Raw genomic sequence first — 19,195 nt, forward strand, 5'->3', positions numbered from 1 at the left:
CACATTTTGCTGCATGTTCTTACTGATTTCTTAACTGAAAATTGTGGCGGCGAGACCCCTGCATGCACCTCACGTATCGCCCTATGCCCCTCCTTGCTTTAGACAAAACCCCAACTCACCATCTAACCAGATATCTTTTTTGTCAATAAAAAGTGTAGGAAAAATGCAGAAAAATGTAGTTCGACCAGCTTGCTATTCGAACAAAGTGGGGGATACTGACTTTGCAAGACGGTGTGAAAGTGCAATCTACAGTGCTTAGATGTACAGGTCTTATTAACCTGTCGAAATGAGTGAACTACATCTCAAGTCAGTCTGCTGAGTCAGTCAGCAACTATATAGTTTGTGTAGAGTTGAAAGTGTAGTGGGAATTCTTGCAAACATCAGACTTGTTATAATGAAACCGGGGCCCAACGGATTCAGTGTGGCCTTTTTAGGTTAGGTGACTCCTAGCAGGAACCAGTGCATGCAGATGCAGCGCCAAAGCATCACCATTCTGAGACTCAGGTGGGGAATATGCATTCAATGCATTCACCAGCCACTGTAGTCTGTGTCAGTGGGCCTGATTCACAGAAGCGTTTTATAATGGCAAAATCCCATTGGATAACGTTCTACTGATCATAGATTTAATGCTAAAACAGGGTGAAGAATGCCTTCTGATTCGTGAAATAATATTGCACACAATCGTTGCGTAGCCGGCCTCCGCGCGCCGAGCTGCCTCGACGCAGGCGCCTTTTCAGGCGACAGATGGCAGGGGGAGTGTTTATGTTCGTGGACTGATGTGGAGAATGGACGTGCTGGCAGGAAGGTGAACGCGCGCGCCTTTTTTTCCTGTTTTGCCTTTTTAGTCGTTGAGGATGGGCCCGCAAGTAATCTGCTGCACAGAATTAATTTTCCATCCAAATACTAGTCCTTATTAAAATTTGAAAAGCCAGGTCAAGGATAAAGGGAAGGCTCTAGACAGGCGAGGAGAGGCGAGCTCGTGGGCGCATGATTATGGCGCCCAGGGTGATAGAGCGTCAGAGCACTGATACAGTGCCCACCGTCGGAAAGATTGTTTTAATCAGTCAGTGCTCGCCCAGACGGAACGACCGAGGCTCAGACGTGATTGATGTTCCCCCGCTGATGAAAACATACTAACTGCAGTTCCCGAACATGAGAGGTGTCAGAGTACAGCAGCGGTCACGTGTCTGGCGTATGCAAAGGTTTGGCAGCCTTACTGCTAACCCTGGCTCTGCAGTCATTCTGTCTGGGGCTTCTCGTCTTGTACGAATGGCAGTCAGCAACACTTTAGGTTGTTTGCTCTATGTGTTTACATCAGTGGGGATTGCTGGTCTGCCATTGGTGGCAAGAGAAGCGCGTCACAATCTGATGAAATTACAGTGTAAAGGGAAGGGTTTAAATCAATCAAGGTGAAGAGACAGATATCTAAAAATAGAGTGACATAGGAACAGTACAGAACCAGTGGTTGATGGCGGCACTGAAGGGTGGTGGGCAATCCATTTTGATTGGTGAATATGTGAGCGGGAACCGCGAGCGAGCATGAGCCCCTCGAAGTTGGGTTTGGGCGGAGAGTGACCCCGATCACGTTTTGGAAAAAAGTATTCCAAGCTGTGAAATTTACTACACAATGTCACATTACCATTGCTTAAAAGGTTGCACGACCAGGGAAATGTAGCAAGTGTTTGCAGTAGTGGGTTATGTTCTGTCTTCATTGGAACTCTCCAAAAGACAACATCATAGATCATTGAACTGCATTGATATTTCTGATATTTCTGAAAGAATGCCTGATATGATTCCTAGCTCTGGCTATAGTCACATCACACTGTGTGCGTCAAGAGAACACCACATTATAAAAGGTGCCAAGGGGCCAACAACACCCCCAAGTGGTGGCGGTCAGATATAGCAGACATTGAACTGTAACTGCTGGCAGAAAAGACCAAACTGTCCTGTGAATGATGCCAACATCATTCGCTGACAACACTTCATGTACCGTGCATCTATTTATTTATTTATTTATGTTATTTGACATTCAAAGAAGCACACATAACCTTGAGGCCTCTAGGTGCATGTACATTGACCCCCCACCGACACTGCCTCCTCAGCCGACCTCGTTACTTCTACCAAGCTCCACGTTACTGCTCCTCACAGAACTCATCAAACCTCCAACCCAAAAGCCAGAATTACCTGATGCATTGCTCGATTCACAGCCTCTGTCTATCTCAAGGCCTGTCATGGATAAGAGACTTCACTTAGAACCCCCTTTGCCTGTTCCATGCTGGCTTTTTTCTATGTGTTCTTCTTGTTATTTGAAAAAAGGGCTTGCATGCAGTATTCATGCCCATTCATTTGCCAGAAGGAAAGCTGTTGGTGCCCTAGATGTAAGGACAGGTCACTAATGGGAATAGTACATGTTGGGGACTTACCCTACGAGTAACGGGCCTCAACAAAGTTCCTAACTAAGCTTTGGTCCGGTTACTTTAACTTGAGCTGTAGCCGGTTATCATAGAGTACAACCTGCCACCACGCGTATCATGCTATATTAAGGCCCACAACTCAGTTTTAGCAATGTATAAAATGCTCACTTGTAATATCAACCAAATGTGAAGCAGATATCCCGCTGTCAATTTGTGCGAACATGTAAGTCATCTTGTTTGTTGTGTACAGCTTTTAAAATGGTGGATTGTAACCATCGTATCTATCAATGTGATTTAACAGCTACAAGCCCATTTCATATCGGACATGTTTATCATTTGCTAAATACTGGGCTTGCATCTTTCACTAGTGATGCCGAAGGAAAGTGATTTTCAGTGGTCTTCACACTTAGCAATATTCTGTCAGCCCAACACAGTGCCTGTCACTTAGCTGAGATACATTTATTAGATAAGGTAATGCAAATAACCTTGGAGTTTGAAAACAGCTAGATTCCACCACCATGCTCAATATATATGAACCAGCGGGGGTTGGGTGGTAAGAAGATAATGCAGCCTGACTCAGGTCTAAGAAGAGCCTCCACTCTACTATTGTCTCGGGTGCTGAGGAGCACAAAGTACATCAGAGTCAACTCGATGCATTGTATTGGTTCTTTTAATTCCTTTTAGTTATCAGCAAAGGAAATCATAAATACTATGGCAGCCAATATATTAAAAGAAATATACTGTTAAGGCTTCTTTCTTCACACGTTACCCCTTGTACAGGACTCTAACTATGCAAAGATAGCCTGAATTCTCATCTATGCTGTGTTGTCAATTAGTTTCAACAGATAGACCTCCACCCATCATCCTTCAGGGTCCAACCAATCAGACGCTGGCAGTAGATGGAACGGCCCTGCTCAAGTGCAAAGCCACAGGTGACCCGGCTCCAGGTATTAGCTGGCTGAAGGAAGGATTCAGTTTCGTGGGACGAGATAGCAGGGTTTCTATGCAAGATCACGGCTCTCTACAGATCAAGGCTGTCAGGGTGAGTATAAAAAGCACACGTGCACGTATATGATTCCTCGTGGTGTCACCAAAAGGTTTGAAGACACAGGTTTTAGCAGTTTTGAATGCCAATATTTGGTTGCCTGTTAATAATATTATTATATTATTCAAATCTACACCTAGTAAGACAACAATTGGGCCTCGTTACAAGTTTGCGGGTCCAGTAGTAACAGTGCCGGTAACCTACCGGAGCCGTTACTACCGGACTGGCAAGCTACGAGTTCTGCTCGCGGGTGCCTTTTCGCCCGCCTGGTGTGACCTGGAGGGCATACCGGCACCCGCAAGCAAAGCATGTCGGATACACCGGCACCATTCACGAATGGTGCCGATGTATTCGACCTCCGCATTCCCATTGAGCCCTATAGGGATGTACCGGGTCCGACGGGGCTGGAATGCCCTGGTACATCCCCATTGCCAGGTGCCGGTAAAAAAACGACTCTGGCGGCAGCCGTGCCCATCGTAATGAGACCCAATGATACTGAAATAGAATGCTAGTGTTTGTTTGCTAAATCCAAGTGTTTATGAAGAACAGAAAATCATATGTAGGAATTATAGGAAGTCAAAAAGCTGACCTGCTGCTATTTAGAAAATCCAAGTGACTGGCATCTTTCAGAGGCTGATTTGTGTTGAAATATTTTCTAATTTCCAGAGACTTTTGACAGTGGCAGCATAGATTAGGTTCTTGTCAAAAGCAAAGTAGTATGAAGGAGTATTGCTGAACTCTGATTTTCTCTTAATCCACATTAAAAAAAAAAAACAAAAGAAGGGTTGGAAAGAGAAAGTACAGGATTGACATCGGTATTGTCTGCAGTCCAGTGCCCAGCAATTGACCATGAAATAACTTTATCTTAGTATAAACGAATTGTGTCGAGAAAATAATGCCTGCATGCCTCCAGGCAGCCTCCCGCTCTGTACTGATGGCAGGCTGGGCCCAGAAAGGTTAATGCATTTTCACTGCTTTACTAGATTAGACAGTGCACTTGAGAAGTCCAGATGCCAGAGTCCTGTTGAGAAGCAGCAATGCCAGTGTGCTATTGGCGTGGATTTCACCTCATGCATCTGAACATCGCTGCAATTCTCTGCGGTTGGCATTTGGAAGGGTTCTATCCGAGTAATGCTCAAGTACTCAAAGCATAGCTTTAGGAACGGTGTGTTGTGGAACATGTGTGCATAGGCGCGCTATAAATAAAATATATCATATCATGTGTGTCTGTGAATGTATTCCTACTTGTATTCAATAATGAAAGTACTAATTTGTAGCTCACCCTGACATCTTTCTTTTTGTTCAGCCATCCGACTCAGGAACCTATACTTGTGTTGCCACAAGTTCAAGTGGGGAGACCTCATGGAGCGCGGTATTAGATGTTGCAGGTACTCCTAGCGTGTCCTATGGCAATCCAGTATGATAACTTAATTGATGAATGTTTATACCAGTATGACCCACCCTTTACTCTTTGCTTCTCTGTGAGTATGTACATTGAATACAAATGAACATTAGCTTTATAAGTAATGAACAGCCATGGCTCAAACCATGGGATGAAACTTCTGCTATCAGTCAGCACTGAGTACTTCTCACACCCCTCGCATTGTGTGTGAATTCCTTGATGCAGCCCTCTCCCACACTGCCGCTCCTGAGCCCCCAACTCCACCACACGTCTCAAGCCCACCCACTTACATCATGGTAAAGGACTTCTTTCTGCTCTTCCCTGGTTGGCACAGCTCTGCCATGCCACCCTCTCCACATTCCCTAATTAGCCTTACTAATAGGAGAGGGGCTGAGAATGGAGCCCCAGCTTCCATTTCCATGGTGGACATCATAACAATAATGCGCTGGTTGTCCAAAACAACGGGTTACGTACTTGCATTGGCTCACTTTTTTTGACTAAATAGTTGCTTTGAGCTACCTGCTTAGCAAAACTGGGTTGCTAATAGCAATGTTCACACATTCGATGGGCTGTACAGCATGGTACAGCCCAGCGGCCCTCGTGCAAGGATCCGACGTGTGGAACATGCAATTATTGCTTCGTTATAGGAAAGGTCTTTGGCAGTAATGTGTAATCATTGGCCCACCAGATTTTGTGGACTGCAACTCTGTCGGCACTAGCCAGCACTGTCAATGGTGCAGGATCATGGAACAGCTGCAGGTTGCAGGCCTTAGTCTACACTGATGTACAACATTAAGGTACCTGAAAGTGCAGATTCCCTAAGACAGGCTTGGTGCTTTTGATGTATTGTGCTGTCCCTTAATGGAACGATTGTACTTTTCATTGCATTTTTCAGCATGTATATGGAAGGAAGTCACCATTTCTTTTCATATATGTTATCATACAGTGAACAATCAATACAAGTAGTTAACTTCAGGTTAGTCAATGGACTAAGCTCAAGATGCAATGCAAGATTCAATTCAGTAAATTCTGACAGGGCATTTCTGGGTCAGGCATTACCAGCACCAGTGACACCCATGCCCGGTGGGTTTTTTTTGGTGTTAGCATGCCAGCATGCTTACCAGGGTGCTAATCGATATTTTTCTTTGTAGTTTTTTTTTAAAGTTGAGAAACAAAAGAGTTGCAATTTGTCAACCTAAAAAAAAAATCTACCAAACAAGAAGGCTGTCCTAGTCAAGGGAGAAGGGAGCTACTGGTAGTAGCTTCTCCCATTCCATGGTGGCCATTGGCACAGCTGCAAAGTGTAGGAACACTGAGTGTTCTAGGCACCAGTGAGGGATGAGGCAGGTGCAGGCAAACAGGGAAGGGATTGGGATGATAAAGTAGTGGTCAGGGGAAATGGAATTTGGAGAAGGTAGTTGGGGAAGTGCATGCAGGCTCACTTATATGTTACCCAGAAGGAAAATGGCAGCCTCTCGCTGCTCAGGGGGGCACAGATTGCACGAATAACCATCAGGTAAAGTCTACATTCCAAGCTCCCAGATTGGCTAGGAGGCACTGTGGCGCCCCTCCAGGGTATTAAAAACCATTAAAAGAGGCTGTGGAACAGTGAAAGCCATGGCTACTGATGTTCCATGACTACAAGTGATGCACAATTCTATGGAAACCTCTTCTATATTCAATCACATTTGCATGGAGATGTGCTCCAAATAAATGAGGCCACACCATCTCTGTGCTGGTTCTGTTATCATCTGATGGAATTCCATTTGGCCAGGGGCAGGGCTGCAACTGTGGTAGATAAGGAACCTCTTTTCCTGATCCCAATGGAGGTGACCTAAATGGGAGGCAAAATAATTCCATCCAATTGAGTGGTATCCCTTGTGGGACTCTTGCAGATCTAGAGACTGTTTGTTGCCACACCAACCAGGGTCCCACCCTACAGTCTTTCACCTTCTAATGTGCACACTGCCTACACTAACGGTGAGCACCAGTAGTAGTATGCTACCACCTCAAGAAAACAGGTATGAGAGCCCTGTGCGATTTCTTTATATGGCATAAAGGCCTTTCTTTCTGCAATCCCACTCTGCCAGATCACATCAAGTGCAAGTGGGCCATTTACACCAATGTTCTTCAGAGGTGCAGTGTGTATATTAGGGAGCCCCATCATTTACACATCTAGGGATTAAGAATACAATGCATAGAGGCCTTAAATGTAATAGTACCTTACTAAAACACGCACCTATATTTCAAAACATAATGCCTGCATTTACAAGGATTACTCCTTGCAGTAATCCAGCCTATAATATATTTCTAAGCACTCTAAAGAGCTTTCATTGACAGTGGCACATCTTGTGCATGTCCATTATTCATTACAGTTCTCTGAATGCAAATGTCTATTGCCAAATATTGATGAACAACTTGTTCATAAATGTGCCGCTTTCATAGCCCCTAGCCTAGGTTAAGTTAATATTGCATTCAATAGCACTGTGGGCGGGGTACCGATCATTGCCCGAGATCAGAGAAAGCTGTGAGGTGCTCAAATCCACAATGACATGTTCCCATCCAATCCCCACTGCCCCTTGGACTCCTCACCACCTCCCATCTACTTGCCTGTTGGTCGTCCGGTCTTCCGTGTCACTCCTCAAATGCTCCCTGGCCTCCATGGAAATGGAAGAAGGGCTCCACATAAAGCCTGGCTTTACATTATTTCCATGGTGGGTTATTGGATGAGTATTTGTTTCAATGGATGGAACACAGCAAGCACATAACCCATTTTTGTTAAACAAATACATTGCTATCAGCAACCTGTTTTTAATCCAGAGCACTAATGGCAATAATGAATTGGCCCATGGCTTCATGGGATTGTAGTGGCACAAGGGCCTGGCATAAAGCCTCCGACTTCTGGAGGTACTATAACTGTGGCACTTTGAAGCTTGTGAGTCCAGAGTGATTATTGCTATATTGTGACTTAAACAATATTGTCTGTCTATAATACATGATCATCAATCCCATTCAAAATGTTGTGACAGGCTCCCCCTGGTGGAGGGACATCTCCCGGTGCAGATGTGCATAATAATATGCAATCCATTGAGGTGAAAGTGATCTAACTAATATACAGCATGCACTTTGATGCATAGATGTTTAAGCAGTAAAAAAATAAGTCAAACTTGTTTTAAATGTTGGTCATAAGTGTTCTTCCTTTGTGATTTTTATTGTATCTTTTTTAAAACGATGTGCTTTAGAGGTCGTCACTCTGTGTTATTGGACCTCCACTAAGCAGCCACTAATGAACATTCCCTCTGCATTTGTAATCCGTACAGAGTCTGGCACAGCAATAATCAATAGGAATTATGATTCAATTGATCTTCCCGGACCACCGTCCAAACCTCAAGTCACTGATGTTACCAAGAACAGTGTCACCTTGTCCTGGCAGGCCGGCACGCCAGGGAGCCTGCCCATTAATGCATATATCATCGAAGCTTTCAGGTATGCGATACACGTCATCCCGGATCTTTTATATTTTATTTGTTCTGACCTTCAGCTTCAGTTGTCTGGTGTTATGGCTACTCTGCTGAATTTTCCCACTTTAGCATTCGTATTGCTAAGCATTTGTACCCTACCATCCATCTTGCAAGTTTACAATTGAAGAAAGCTCTCCTTATTGCCATTCTCTAGTGTTGATGCATGTCACCTTTAGCAAATTATGATAGCACAGTGCACCCGTTGTCACTGTGTACCATTCCTCTTATGAACTGTCAGCTGTAGTGGGCATGTGTCAATAAGCATTGCAAGCAATGATATAACGAGTGTGCCATCCCTATCTAACTTTAGTCAAATGGCAATACAGCTGCCTTTGAGATGCGTGGAGCTCATTCTGCAAATATTATTAGTGGGCGGAATTGTCTGTCAGTATTTTGTTGTTACCCATTGTCCAGCAGTATTAACAGTTCACTAAAAGTGAATAAACAAAAAAGTATTTAGTTTTTTTTATGAAATAGTATTTAAAATGGTTAACCCAGGGTATATGAAACTGCGCCTGTTACTGTGTCTGTTCCTGTTGCATGCTAATCAAATTTAAAATAATATATACATTTAAAATAAATATATATATATATATATTTCATTACAAAAAATCTCGTGCAACCAACACTGCCTGATGGCGTAAAGAGGGTAGGCATCTATCCTGCCTCCCTTGCTGACAAACAGGTTAAAAGACACTCACCCCACCACGGTGGAAACCGCCACACGTTCCGCTTGTGTACCAAGCTTCCTCAGGCTTTTATTCCTTAATATGTGAGAACACCTTCCATTTATAAAAACAGGCGCAGGACCGGCATTGGTATTAGGCTCCTCCCCGATGCTTTCGTTTTGACGATCATGTGATCGCAAGAGGCTGGGATTGCTAACGTGCACAGCCGCGGCCATCTATGAAGGATTCAAAATCCATGTATCTAAGTAAGTACTAACCCCATATCAGCTAAATACCATCTTGGAGAAATATAAAAGCAAAGGGGAGAGGCTGCCTACCATACGCCAGAATCTGCCTCCTGAGATCATATTAAAATATTGTAATAATGTGTTCATATGCGCCAGTGCGCAAAAATTGTCTAAAAAATGGTTTGGTTTCATCCTACATGATGAAAGGGTCGACCATTTCACCCCATGGCTTAGAATGCCTTAAACAAAAGACAGAGATGAGTACAGCACATTTCCTTTCGTAAGTATCTTGTTACATGACATGCCTCTACATATATTGTACCTTGAAGGCGCCTCATCCTAATTATTGGACAAGGCAAACCGCATCAATCTGCATAGACCTCAGCATATTCTAAACACAATAGTTCCACGAGATGCCATATTAGACAACAGGCAGATAAATGCATAATGCATCTATTGCAATAATGTCTCCATAATTAGAGCATACATTGTTGTAAAGTGCCAGTGCAAAATCATAGAATCGAAACATGTTTCACATCAATATATGATTCAGCCATACCGGTTGATTAAAGTGCAAGTGCAACATCGCATCGTCTCAAATGTCCTTTCATAGATTCATTGTAAAAACACAAACAATTCTGGGTAGATATTTAGTCCCAGGGGTCTCAATGTGTCAAATTTGCAAATTAATGTGGCTTCTAGCTGTCGCAATTTCAGTTCTCGATTGCCCAGTCTCTTATGAAGTGGAATATGGGCAAGCCCCAAATTGACATAGCTTTTACATCACCTTTGTGTTTTTCAATAAAATGTCCTGTCCGTGGGTTGGTAAGGTCCCCATTTTTGATCGCTCTGTAGTGTTGGAATATGCGTAGTTTGAGAGCTCCTATTGCCGATCCAATGTAATGTAACCCACATTCACATGTAATAGCATATACTACAAACTTGGTAGTGCACGTGATTTTGTGTTTATGTCTCCATTTCAAGCCATTACAGCTAATAAAGGGTTTCTTGGACACACAATTACACATTTTACAATTTGCACATTTCCGAAACCCTCCAGCTTCTTGTTTCATAAAATGACTATCAGGCGTGATTTTTTCTGCAACCACCATGCTGGGGGACAGAATAGCTTTCAAAGTGGGAGCTTTACGATAAGCAACACTGGGGACAGTGTTCAGTACTCTAATGAGATCTGGATCTGTCAGAAGTACATTCCAATGTTTACTCATTATTTTTTTGATGTTACTGGCCTGATGGTTAAAGTTGGTGACAAATCTGATGTCATCTTTCTAAACAACGTTATGTACTTTAAACAGTTCAGTTCTTTTGATATCTTTAGCCTTGTCAAAGCAATCAGCCACAACCTTCCTCTTGTACCCACGATTAACAAATCTTTGGCCTATATATTGGGCTTCCTCTAGGTAATTCAATTCAGTGCTGCAGGCCCTCTTAGCTCTCAAGAACTCTCCATATGGGATCGAGTTCTTGAGAGCTGTTGGGTGGTGACTAAGAGCATGAAGTGTGGAATTGGAACTGGTTTCTTTACGATAAAGTTTAGTGGTCAATATATTATTGACAACAGGGAATTTCACATCCAGAAAAACCAATTCCTTACTATCATGAACTGATGTGAGTTCTAGATTCAGGTTGTTCTCATTCAACATGTCAACATAGGCATGTAATAGTTCTTCTGACCCATCCCATATTAGAAAGAGGTCATCTATACAGCGGTACCATACCACTATATGTTTGGTGAACTCTTCTCTTTCTTCAGCCCATGCTATCTGTGACGTCCACCACCCCATATACAAATTGGCGTAGGTGGGGGCCATACAAGACCCCATAGCCGTGCCTTGGGTTTATTTGTATGTCAAAGCCTCAAGCATATATATATATATATATATATATATATATATATATATATATATATATATATATATATATATATATATATTATATATTTATTACATTATATATACCCTTTTTTTCAGTAGCAGCCAGAAAATCTTCCACTCGGTATTCTATTGTTTTACCTTCTCTTCGAGGTCTAAAATGGCATTGGAAACGTGTACTTCAGATGAATTAGGTTTTAATGTATATAAAGACACTTTCTCAGTGATCTCTCCAAAATCCAATTTAGTGTGTTCAAGGGCATCTTTGCAAATTGGCATACTCACGAGCGATACCTGAAAAATTCTGACAATACATATTTGATTAGCCCACATATTCTGCACAGCTGACAATTTTCATATATTGGTAGATCACAAACAGAGGTACAGGAAACCGCCATTCAAACATGTAGGATTTGGTATGTGCTGCCTAATACATATCAATAAAGCACAAATAACACTAAAGCACAAATAACACTGTATGTCCGTTGTCTACAGTAAATAAGAAATGATTCCAAAACAGGAACACATGGCAATTATGTTTGTTCCGTAGGATCCAGTCTATCACCCGGCCTCTATATGTATGCTTCTCATGCAATGAACATGATATTGACAAATTGAACCTTTCCCAAAGGGTTCAATTGAGTTGTATGCAAATCACAAAGCATATAAGTAGTAATTGTATAAGGGGACAGTGCAGACCCATGGTATAAAAGCAACCACTAAACTGTGTATGCCTTAGTTTGGCACTCAATGAGATGTTCAATGGCTGTGAAGGAGGAACAGAGGCCAAAACAGATTCAGCATTTAGCATTTCACCCATGCATTACCACTCCACCTTCAAATGCCACCTGGTCTTATGCCTGCATGAGATGTGCAATTCAGGTGTAAAGTGAATAGATGGATTCGTAGAAGCAGGTGGTATCTACAGGAATCCACTAGGTAATTTTTACATTTTTAACAAAACAGCGAATAAAATGCACAAGCACGTGTGTTTTTGCCTTTTTTTACTCCTTCATGTCCTGCACTGTGCTGTTAAAGTTAAACATCACACTTAGGGGATTCGACAGCATGTTAAGTGTTAATGCTGGTGGTCCCCTGCATTCAACTTGCACGTTTTACTATGTAACCTCCATTGTGTAAATGATACCTGGAAATATCATGCATGAATGTGCGTTATGCAAGCGTATTACACTCTGTATTATAAGGAAAGCTGCCACCTTCATATGTGTCTATGTTGTGTATCCCCATATCAGTCAATCAGTGAGCAACAGCTGGCAGACTGTGGCCAACCACGTTAAGACTACTCTTTACACAGTAAGAGGACTTCGACCCAACACAATCTACCTATTCATGGTGAGAGCCATCAACGCCCAGGGCCTGAGTGATCCCAGCACCATGTCAGATCCAGTGCGGACTCAAGGTAACTGCTCCACAACATGGCAATGCTTGCCCTCAGATGATTAGCTCCTGCTTGTGTGTACCTTGCCTGTGTTGTGAGCCATTGCTGATTCTATTCCACATTGCATTAGGTCATTGCTATGCCATGCAACGCATGCACAAGTACGCAATACACAGACAAAGGTGCAAAGAATAATACAAAACACATGTTCGTTAAATGTGCATTTGAACATCTCTGTGGCTGCATCAACGTTATGCTTCTTGGCTGTGTATGTTCCGCCATTTAACATTTAAATTGATATGACTTAATACTGAATAATGATATTCAGCAAAAAGAGCAGTGCCATGGGATGGATCTGCCAGCTATGAAATGAATGTCTTAATTCTTTACAGTGTGATGACATGTCTTTGAACAGTTGTGTTTCTACAAAGACTAAAGAGACATACATGTAACATGTATGTGTGTTTAAATCAATATTATTTTGGCAGAAATGAACGGAAACCTTTTTTGGCTGCATCATTTTAATGTGTATTTTTTGGTTTGCCTTACTTCTACAACCCCACTACAAAGTAGATCGAACCATTGGAGTCACAGACTTGCAGTACTACACAGTTCCAAAGTCCTACTAAGTACCACAGGGACGAACAATGGCATCCCATGTTCCTAATCCTGAACATTGGTGCACTGGTAGTCAATATCACAGCACTCTGCCTTATGTCTTCCTTTATGCTCATAACACATACGTTAACTAGAAGTGTTATCCGTTCAATGTATTCAGAAGCTAAATATCCCTCAAAACAATAGCATTTGGTATGTTGCAAGCAAACCTCAGCAACACAGCTTCTATTCGTGACTTTCTTCTGAACTAAACGCCACATTCAGAATGAAATAGCTTCATAGGCAGGAAAGCTATTGCTCCCAAATTAGCTGAAGAAGCAAAGTGCATTGGAAAAGAAACTTGACCTGGGTCCAAAATGTAAAGCTAGAGACGCTCACATCCTTATCCGACTTCTTCAATAAATTAACACATTAACTGCCCTTAAGGCCTATACAAAGTTCCTGATTTAATGTTGAGGAAACAGCTAAAATCTTCACCCGCCGTCCTTGTATGTTTGCCCTTGGCAGTGGCGGCCACTGGGAAGGTGGACATACGCATGGGTAAATTCATCCTCACTTGTGCTCACTTCACAATTGTACAACAACTGGTGCGTCCCTGGCTCGTCAATAGCATATCATTCCATTGTCATGCCAGCAACCCACACTCAACCACTAAAGACAATGCAGAATGCCGCTATCCACTCAGTGTCATATGACCTCTGCAAAGAATCATACAACTCCAGCCATCTGCTTTAGAACATCTCGCTCCGGTTGCTGACAGATAGGATCTTGCGTCGCAACCCCGCATGAAAACGGAAACTGTAACCGTAATGTTTAACATTTATTGCACGTAATGCTTTCTTGTAACCTAAAATACTAATTCATTCAAAAAGCATATTTTCTCTGAAAAAAAAGGTGTTAACATAATATAAATGACATGTCACCAGCGAGAAAAAGAAAGAAAAGCAAAATGCAATATATGAGCAGAAGCATATGAGTCCATGCTCAGTGTTAATGGACGCCATAGCACCACTGGAACACATCTGTATTTGGACCCAAAAAATAGGGCTATATTAATAGTGAGGTCATGGCATTATAAGAGTTTGATTGGTGTATACCAGGCTGAATAATTCTGTCTGGCAGCCAACCTGGTTTCAGAAATGGGGCAGTGCCTTCGGGGCATGTGGATGATAGTTGCAGATTGGTAGTGACAGACGTCAAACTACCAGTCCAGGTGGAGGATATATTTACAGAGGAGAGCATGGCATGTTAAGAATATAGCAACATGCATGCCCGTTGCTGGACTTACTGGCACAAGGACTGCTCCATCCTCAAGTGTCATGGACATGGCATTTGTTCCAATTGCAGATCCCCTACCCACACCTTTTGCAGGTGAGCAAAGCCTTCACGTGTAAAGGATGCATGCACACAGCTTTGACTGTGTAAAGCAACGCTCCCACGATATGTGCTTTGCCTCACTTCCGGGTACACTTACCACACGCACGTGAGAACCTTCCCCAATGAATACAATACACGCATTTGTATATCCCTACATTTCTATCAAAACAAGCGCCCCCCCCCCCCAGTGGCAAGGCCTTTTTTGGTGATTTCAGTATTTCACCATGCAAAGCCTTCAAATATTGTCTCCTTCATTAAACCCTTAAGTGCCAAGGACGAGCTATCTCGACCTTGGCACTGGGGAGGTAATCCCAAGGACGAGATACCTCGTCCTTGGCACTTAAAGGGTTAGTGCAAGAGCTTCCTATAAAATGCATTTCCTGAGTAAAGGAGGTGTTTTCTTTTAAATCAGCGTGATTTCGGAGACACTTAGCCTCATACTCCAGAGAAGAGTGGGGCACTTTGCTGGCAGGGCCAGCTGTCTGCTGCAGTGCACTTCAGTGTGCTGCGACGCATGCCTTGGCACGAGCGACAAGACCAAACCGATGAAAGTATGCTATGTTATGGGTAGTGCTGCGAATGGTCTGCGGGCGCAGGCGTATCTGCAAAGCTGCCACCCAGTGGGTTAGGCTACATCTCGCATTATCAGTGCCATAGACTGATGTCTGCCATCCTGCTCAAATGCCTTAAATAACTGCTCTCAACACCGCGGAAAATCATAAAACAGGTGGCCTCATAATGCGAATCATGTTATAATGAATAACTTGTAGGTAATTACAATGATTAGCAAATGGAAGATCCCATTAGCTGAAGGGAGAACTGCTGATACGCAGAGACTAGTGCAGGTGCTCCTCTCAATAATACATCGAAAAAAAGATATATCTTAACGCAGGAATTAGTCTTTTGTGAAGACCAGCGTCATGTTTTTAAGCTGGCAGCGGTATAGATCTGCCAGCACTTACATCTACTGACATAAAAAAATAATAATAATAATTTGCATATGAAACCCATAAAGGGGTATTTCTTTCAGGTAGAGTACTATATTCAATCACCCTTGATTTAGTAGTAATTTACATGGAATGTTTATTAGGGATGCTCGTATGAATGTTTTTGGATGACACTTCGACCCTCACCTCATGCGCTTGCTTGTTTCGGTCCTGTGGATTGTGGGTTCCATTCTAAGGAAATCGTGATATCCATATCGCCAGAGACAAATACTAATTCCTGTTTTGTAAGGTTATTTAACCCCTTCTCGTTGCCAAAATTGTTTACTGGGACTCAGGAGTACCTGTTTTGTACCCTGTTTGGACCTAACAAAACAAAAAGATATTCAGAGTCTAAAGAAATGCCACTGAAGCACCCAACACCAGGTACCATTTGCTTTCTGATTATTTGGATGTATGTATTTTATTTATTTATTTATTTCTAATTTGTGTAACGCACCACTCGCCCAGGGGCATCAGGTGCGCACAAAACAAGGCAATGGACAAACAACAGAGAGGGAACAGCAAACAAGCTCAAGGGAGGCTCGAACCGGTGTTTAGTCAAGAGGGTGGTTAAACAGAAATGCCACACACGCTCTTGTACACTTTGAAATACCAGCAGGCTGCCAATGACAACAATGTACATTGTGCATAGAAGCTATTGTTAAGAGGGAAAGCAAGAGAAGAACGTTTGTTTTTTTCTGAAAGATTTCTCAATGTTTTTCGATACACTTTGTCTCTTGGATGTTATGGAAGGGAATCTCAGAGTTTAGGTCCCAAAACAAAAAAGATGTTGACCTCACCTCATGCTTAGGGAAAGGCGGGGAAAATCATGCAGCTAGGTATGCAAGATTATAGCAACCACCTCTGTGTAGCGGGCATCCCAGGGCGGAGAACTACCTGTCAACCCGAGGCTGGACAGGGCCTGGTATGCCCCACGTCAGGGGGATGATTGATATTCATACACACGGACACCTTTCGGGATGCAAATAGTTGTATTTATTTTCTTTCACTGGAGACTGGCTCCACGTGTATTCCACCAGCTCAATCACCCATAAAAAAAGAAATACAAGATGGCCACCACCATAGTATACCGGAAAGGGACTGAGTCACTTTTCTATTTTTATGGTAGGCACTGATCCTGGGGATGGCACACCATGATGGGAGCAGAAAGCTCTGGCCCAGCAGATAAGTGTGCAGGGAGGGACAGAGTGGGGGAAGGGTCATGGGATGTCTGGGGCCTAGGTTAGGGAGGAGGGGCAGCTGAAGTTATTGAAAAGAGCTAGGGCAGCAAGGAAAAACATGGTGGTGCGTGTGGAAGGGGCTCAGGTGTCTGATGATAATGATGTGTTATTTATATAGCGCCTTAATCCAAAGTGCTTTACAGAGCACATATTTACATACAATATCACCCAACTGAAATTGGTACTCATTTATCGACCTCGGAAAGGATGAAAGGCTGAGTTGGCCTTGCCAGGATTTGGACCTGCGACCAACAGATCACACTCAGATTGCAGCAGCGAGCGCTCAACCCGCTGAGCTATCTTACCAGCTGATGAGATGGTGGGCGGTACACTGGCAGTGCATGCTCATATTTCTAGCCACTTGATGGCCCTTTCAAAGGCACATGCCTAACATATATCACACTATCTCTTGGTTTTCCTAAGTTTCTATTTTGAAGACCTTCAATTTCTCCAGATTCTTTAAATTCTGGAGAAAATATGGAAATATGGTCTCAAAGATCCAAATGGTTAAGAAGAAAGTGGCTCTGACGCACTGCTGCTCTGGATGTGATTGCAGAATCTGTAACTTGCTTGTCCTCTTCCCTCTACTTTCCATGTGCACCTTCCGTGACCATATATTGCAGGGAGAAATTGAAACCCCACTTCTCATGCAATGAAATAAGTATAAACAGAGATTAAAGGTATCTGCGTGTTTACCTTCCTTTCGCTATGCATGTTTCAGAGGCTTTCACGATTTCAAGTGCACCAGTATGTTAAATTTCACAATTCGAGCTAGGCTTTTTCAAATAACGAACACTCCATGGCATGTGATATCTGAATTTTGCTGAGCAATCTGATCTGTAGAAACTACATTAAATGATTTGAGTGTGAAAGTAAAGAACAACGGGCTTCCGCGTGCCTATATCATTTGCTCACCATAAAATATCAGTGACAACTATGCTATCCCATAGTGGTTTGCCATTGAACTATTTCAAGTTGTCACTGGTGGACTGTCCACCCTTTCAACTATCTAGGGAATATAGATCTCAGGTAAGCGTGCCTTAGTGCTCGACTTGAATGATGGTTCAAAACCTTGAAGAACAGCTTCAAATTTGCTTGAGCTATTTCAGGCTCCTAAAATATCAAGGGGTACCTTTAGGCACGGACCCAGCACAGTCATCACCTGGAAGTTGGCTTAAGAGTAACCTCAGGATGAACTGTCTAACTTTAGGGGCAGGGTAAAGCTGTAGATAGGGTTCGATCTTACAATAGCGGTGCACCGCATGAGCTACCGCCTCGTATCCTTTTATCTTTGCCAAATGTCTATAGTTCTCACTCCAATCCCACCCGTTGAGTTTGTGCTCGGAGGATTTTTTTTTTTAAGTGGACAATGCGGTAGCCTCTTTTTTTAGTGAAAGGACAATCGATCTTCGTGAATAGGGCTTTATTTAAGATCTTAAAGTTAAAGCCACACCCGGTCCTTTCTGAGTCATAGCTATCCCTGGCCATAGCCACAGGTAGGGTCAGAGCAGGACTTAACATAAAGTATCCCCCTGGCACGCAGTGCCATACCTCTTAAAGATGTTAAACCTAATTCAAGGTGGAGATATTCCAGGGGGCATGTCGGGTTCAGTCCTAACACCATATGCCAGTAATGGCCCTCAAGCTTGTTTAGCCATATAAGATCCTGGATTGCTAGTTATTCAAGACCATAAAGGACAGTTGTGGCAAAGCATTGATGGAAAAGCTTTACAATCCCAGCCATACTATGCCCCGCAGTACCTCTAGCAAACCTGCAGGCTTAGAGCGTGATTGTTTTAGCTCGTCGTTTTTTTTTACTGATGATCATATCATAATTTGGGCAATCCTCAAATTCTAAGCCCAAATATGGGTAGGACTGGGTATATTCTATGGTGCCCAAAGAAATGTCAATTATGATCCGAGCTATCTTATTACCTGTAGTCCCCTTACTGTGAAATGTGCTCCCAGTACCCATGGGATGCATTCGAGCCAGCCATACACTAATGTCTGGTGCATGCTAGTGACAATACTCCAAGCAAGGGGTGTGCCCAGTGCATCATTTGTGTTACTGAACAGCCCCCTGAATGTGCAGTTCACCTTTGAGGATAGCATGATCTGCTCATTTTTTTTAAAGGAATGCAAATGATACTGAATTCTAGACTACTTATCCAGTATACTAGCATTTAGTATCACTGATGAGCTTTATATGAGCCGAATCAAACCAGAAAATACTTGTATCTGTCTGAGCGGCTCACATTATGGTTCAAATGTCTTCTAAACGTTTCGGGCCTCTGCCCCAAATTGTTTCATATATTTAGAGCCCAGTCGAACCCCCAGTGTTTAGACAGGCTCGAATATTTTTGGAGCTTGTTTGCCCATGCATA

At 42.9% G+C, this 19,195-nt stretch overlaps 1 protein-coding gene across 10 annotated transcripts in view; it reads left to right on the forward strand.

The window, feature by feature from the left end:
- Positions 1 to 19,195, forward strand: part of ROBO2 (roundabout guidance receptor 2) — a 974,141-nt gene that overhangs the window by 803,599 nt on the left and 151,347 nt on the right. For all 10 annotated transcript variants that reach the window (XM_069636436.1, XM_069636431.1, XM_069636432.1 and 7 more), the window contains exons 9-12: positions 3,251 to 3,456; positions 4,766 to 4,847; positions 8,182 to 8,347; positions 12,444 to 12,610. In XM_069636436.1, the coding sequence (XP_069492537.1) occupies positions 3,251 to 3,456; positions 4,766 to 4,847; positions 8,182 to 8,347; positions 12,444 to 12,610 (621 nt within the window). The remainder of the gene's footprint in view (positions 1 to 3,250; positions 3,457 to 4,765; positions 4,848 to 8,181; positions 8,348 to 12,443; positions 12,611 to 19,195) is intronic.

Source organism: Ambystoma mexicanum, chromosome 7p (assembly GCF_040938575.1).
Source record: "Ambystoma mexicanum isolate Mex_15411 chromosome 7p, UKY_AmexF1_1, whole genome shotgun sequence".
Lineage (NCBI taxonomy): Eukaryota > Metazoa > Chordata > Amphibia > Caudata > Ambystomatidae > Ambystoma > Ambystoma mexicanum.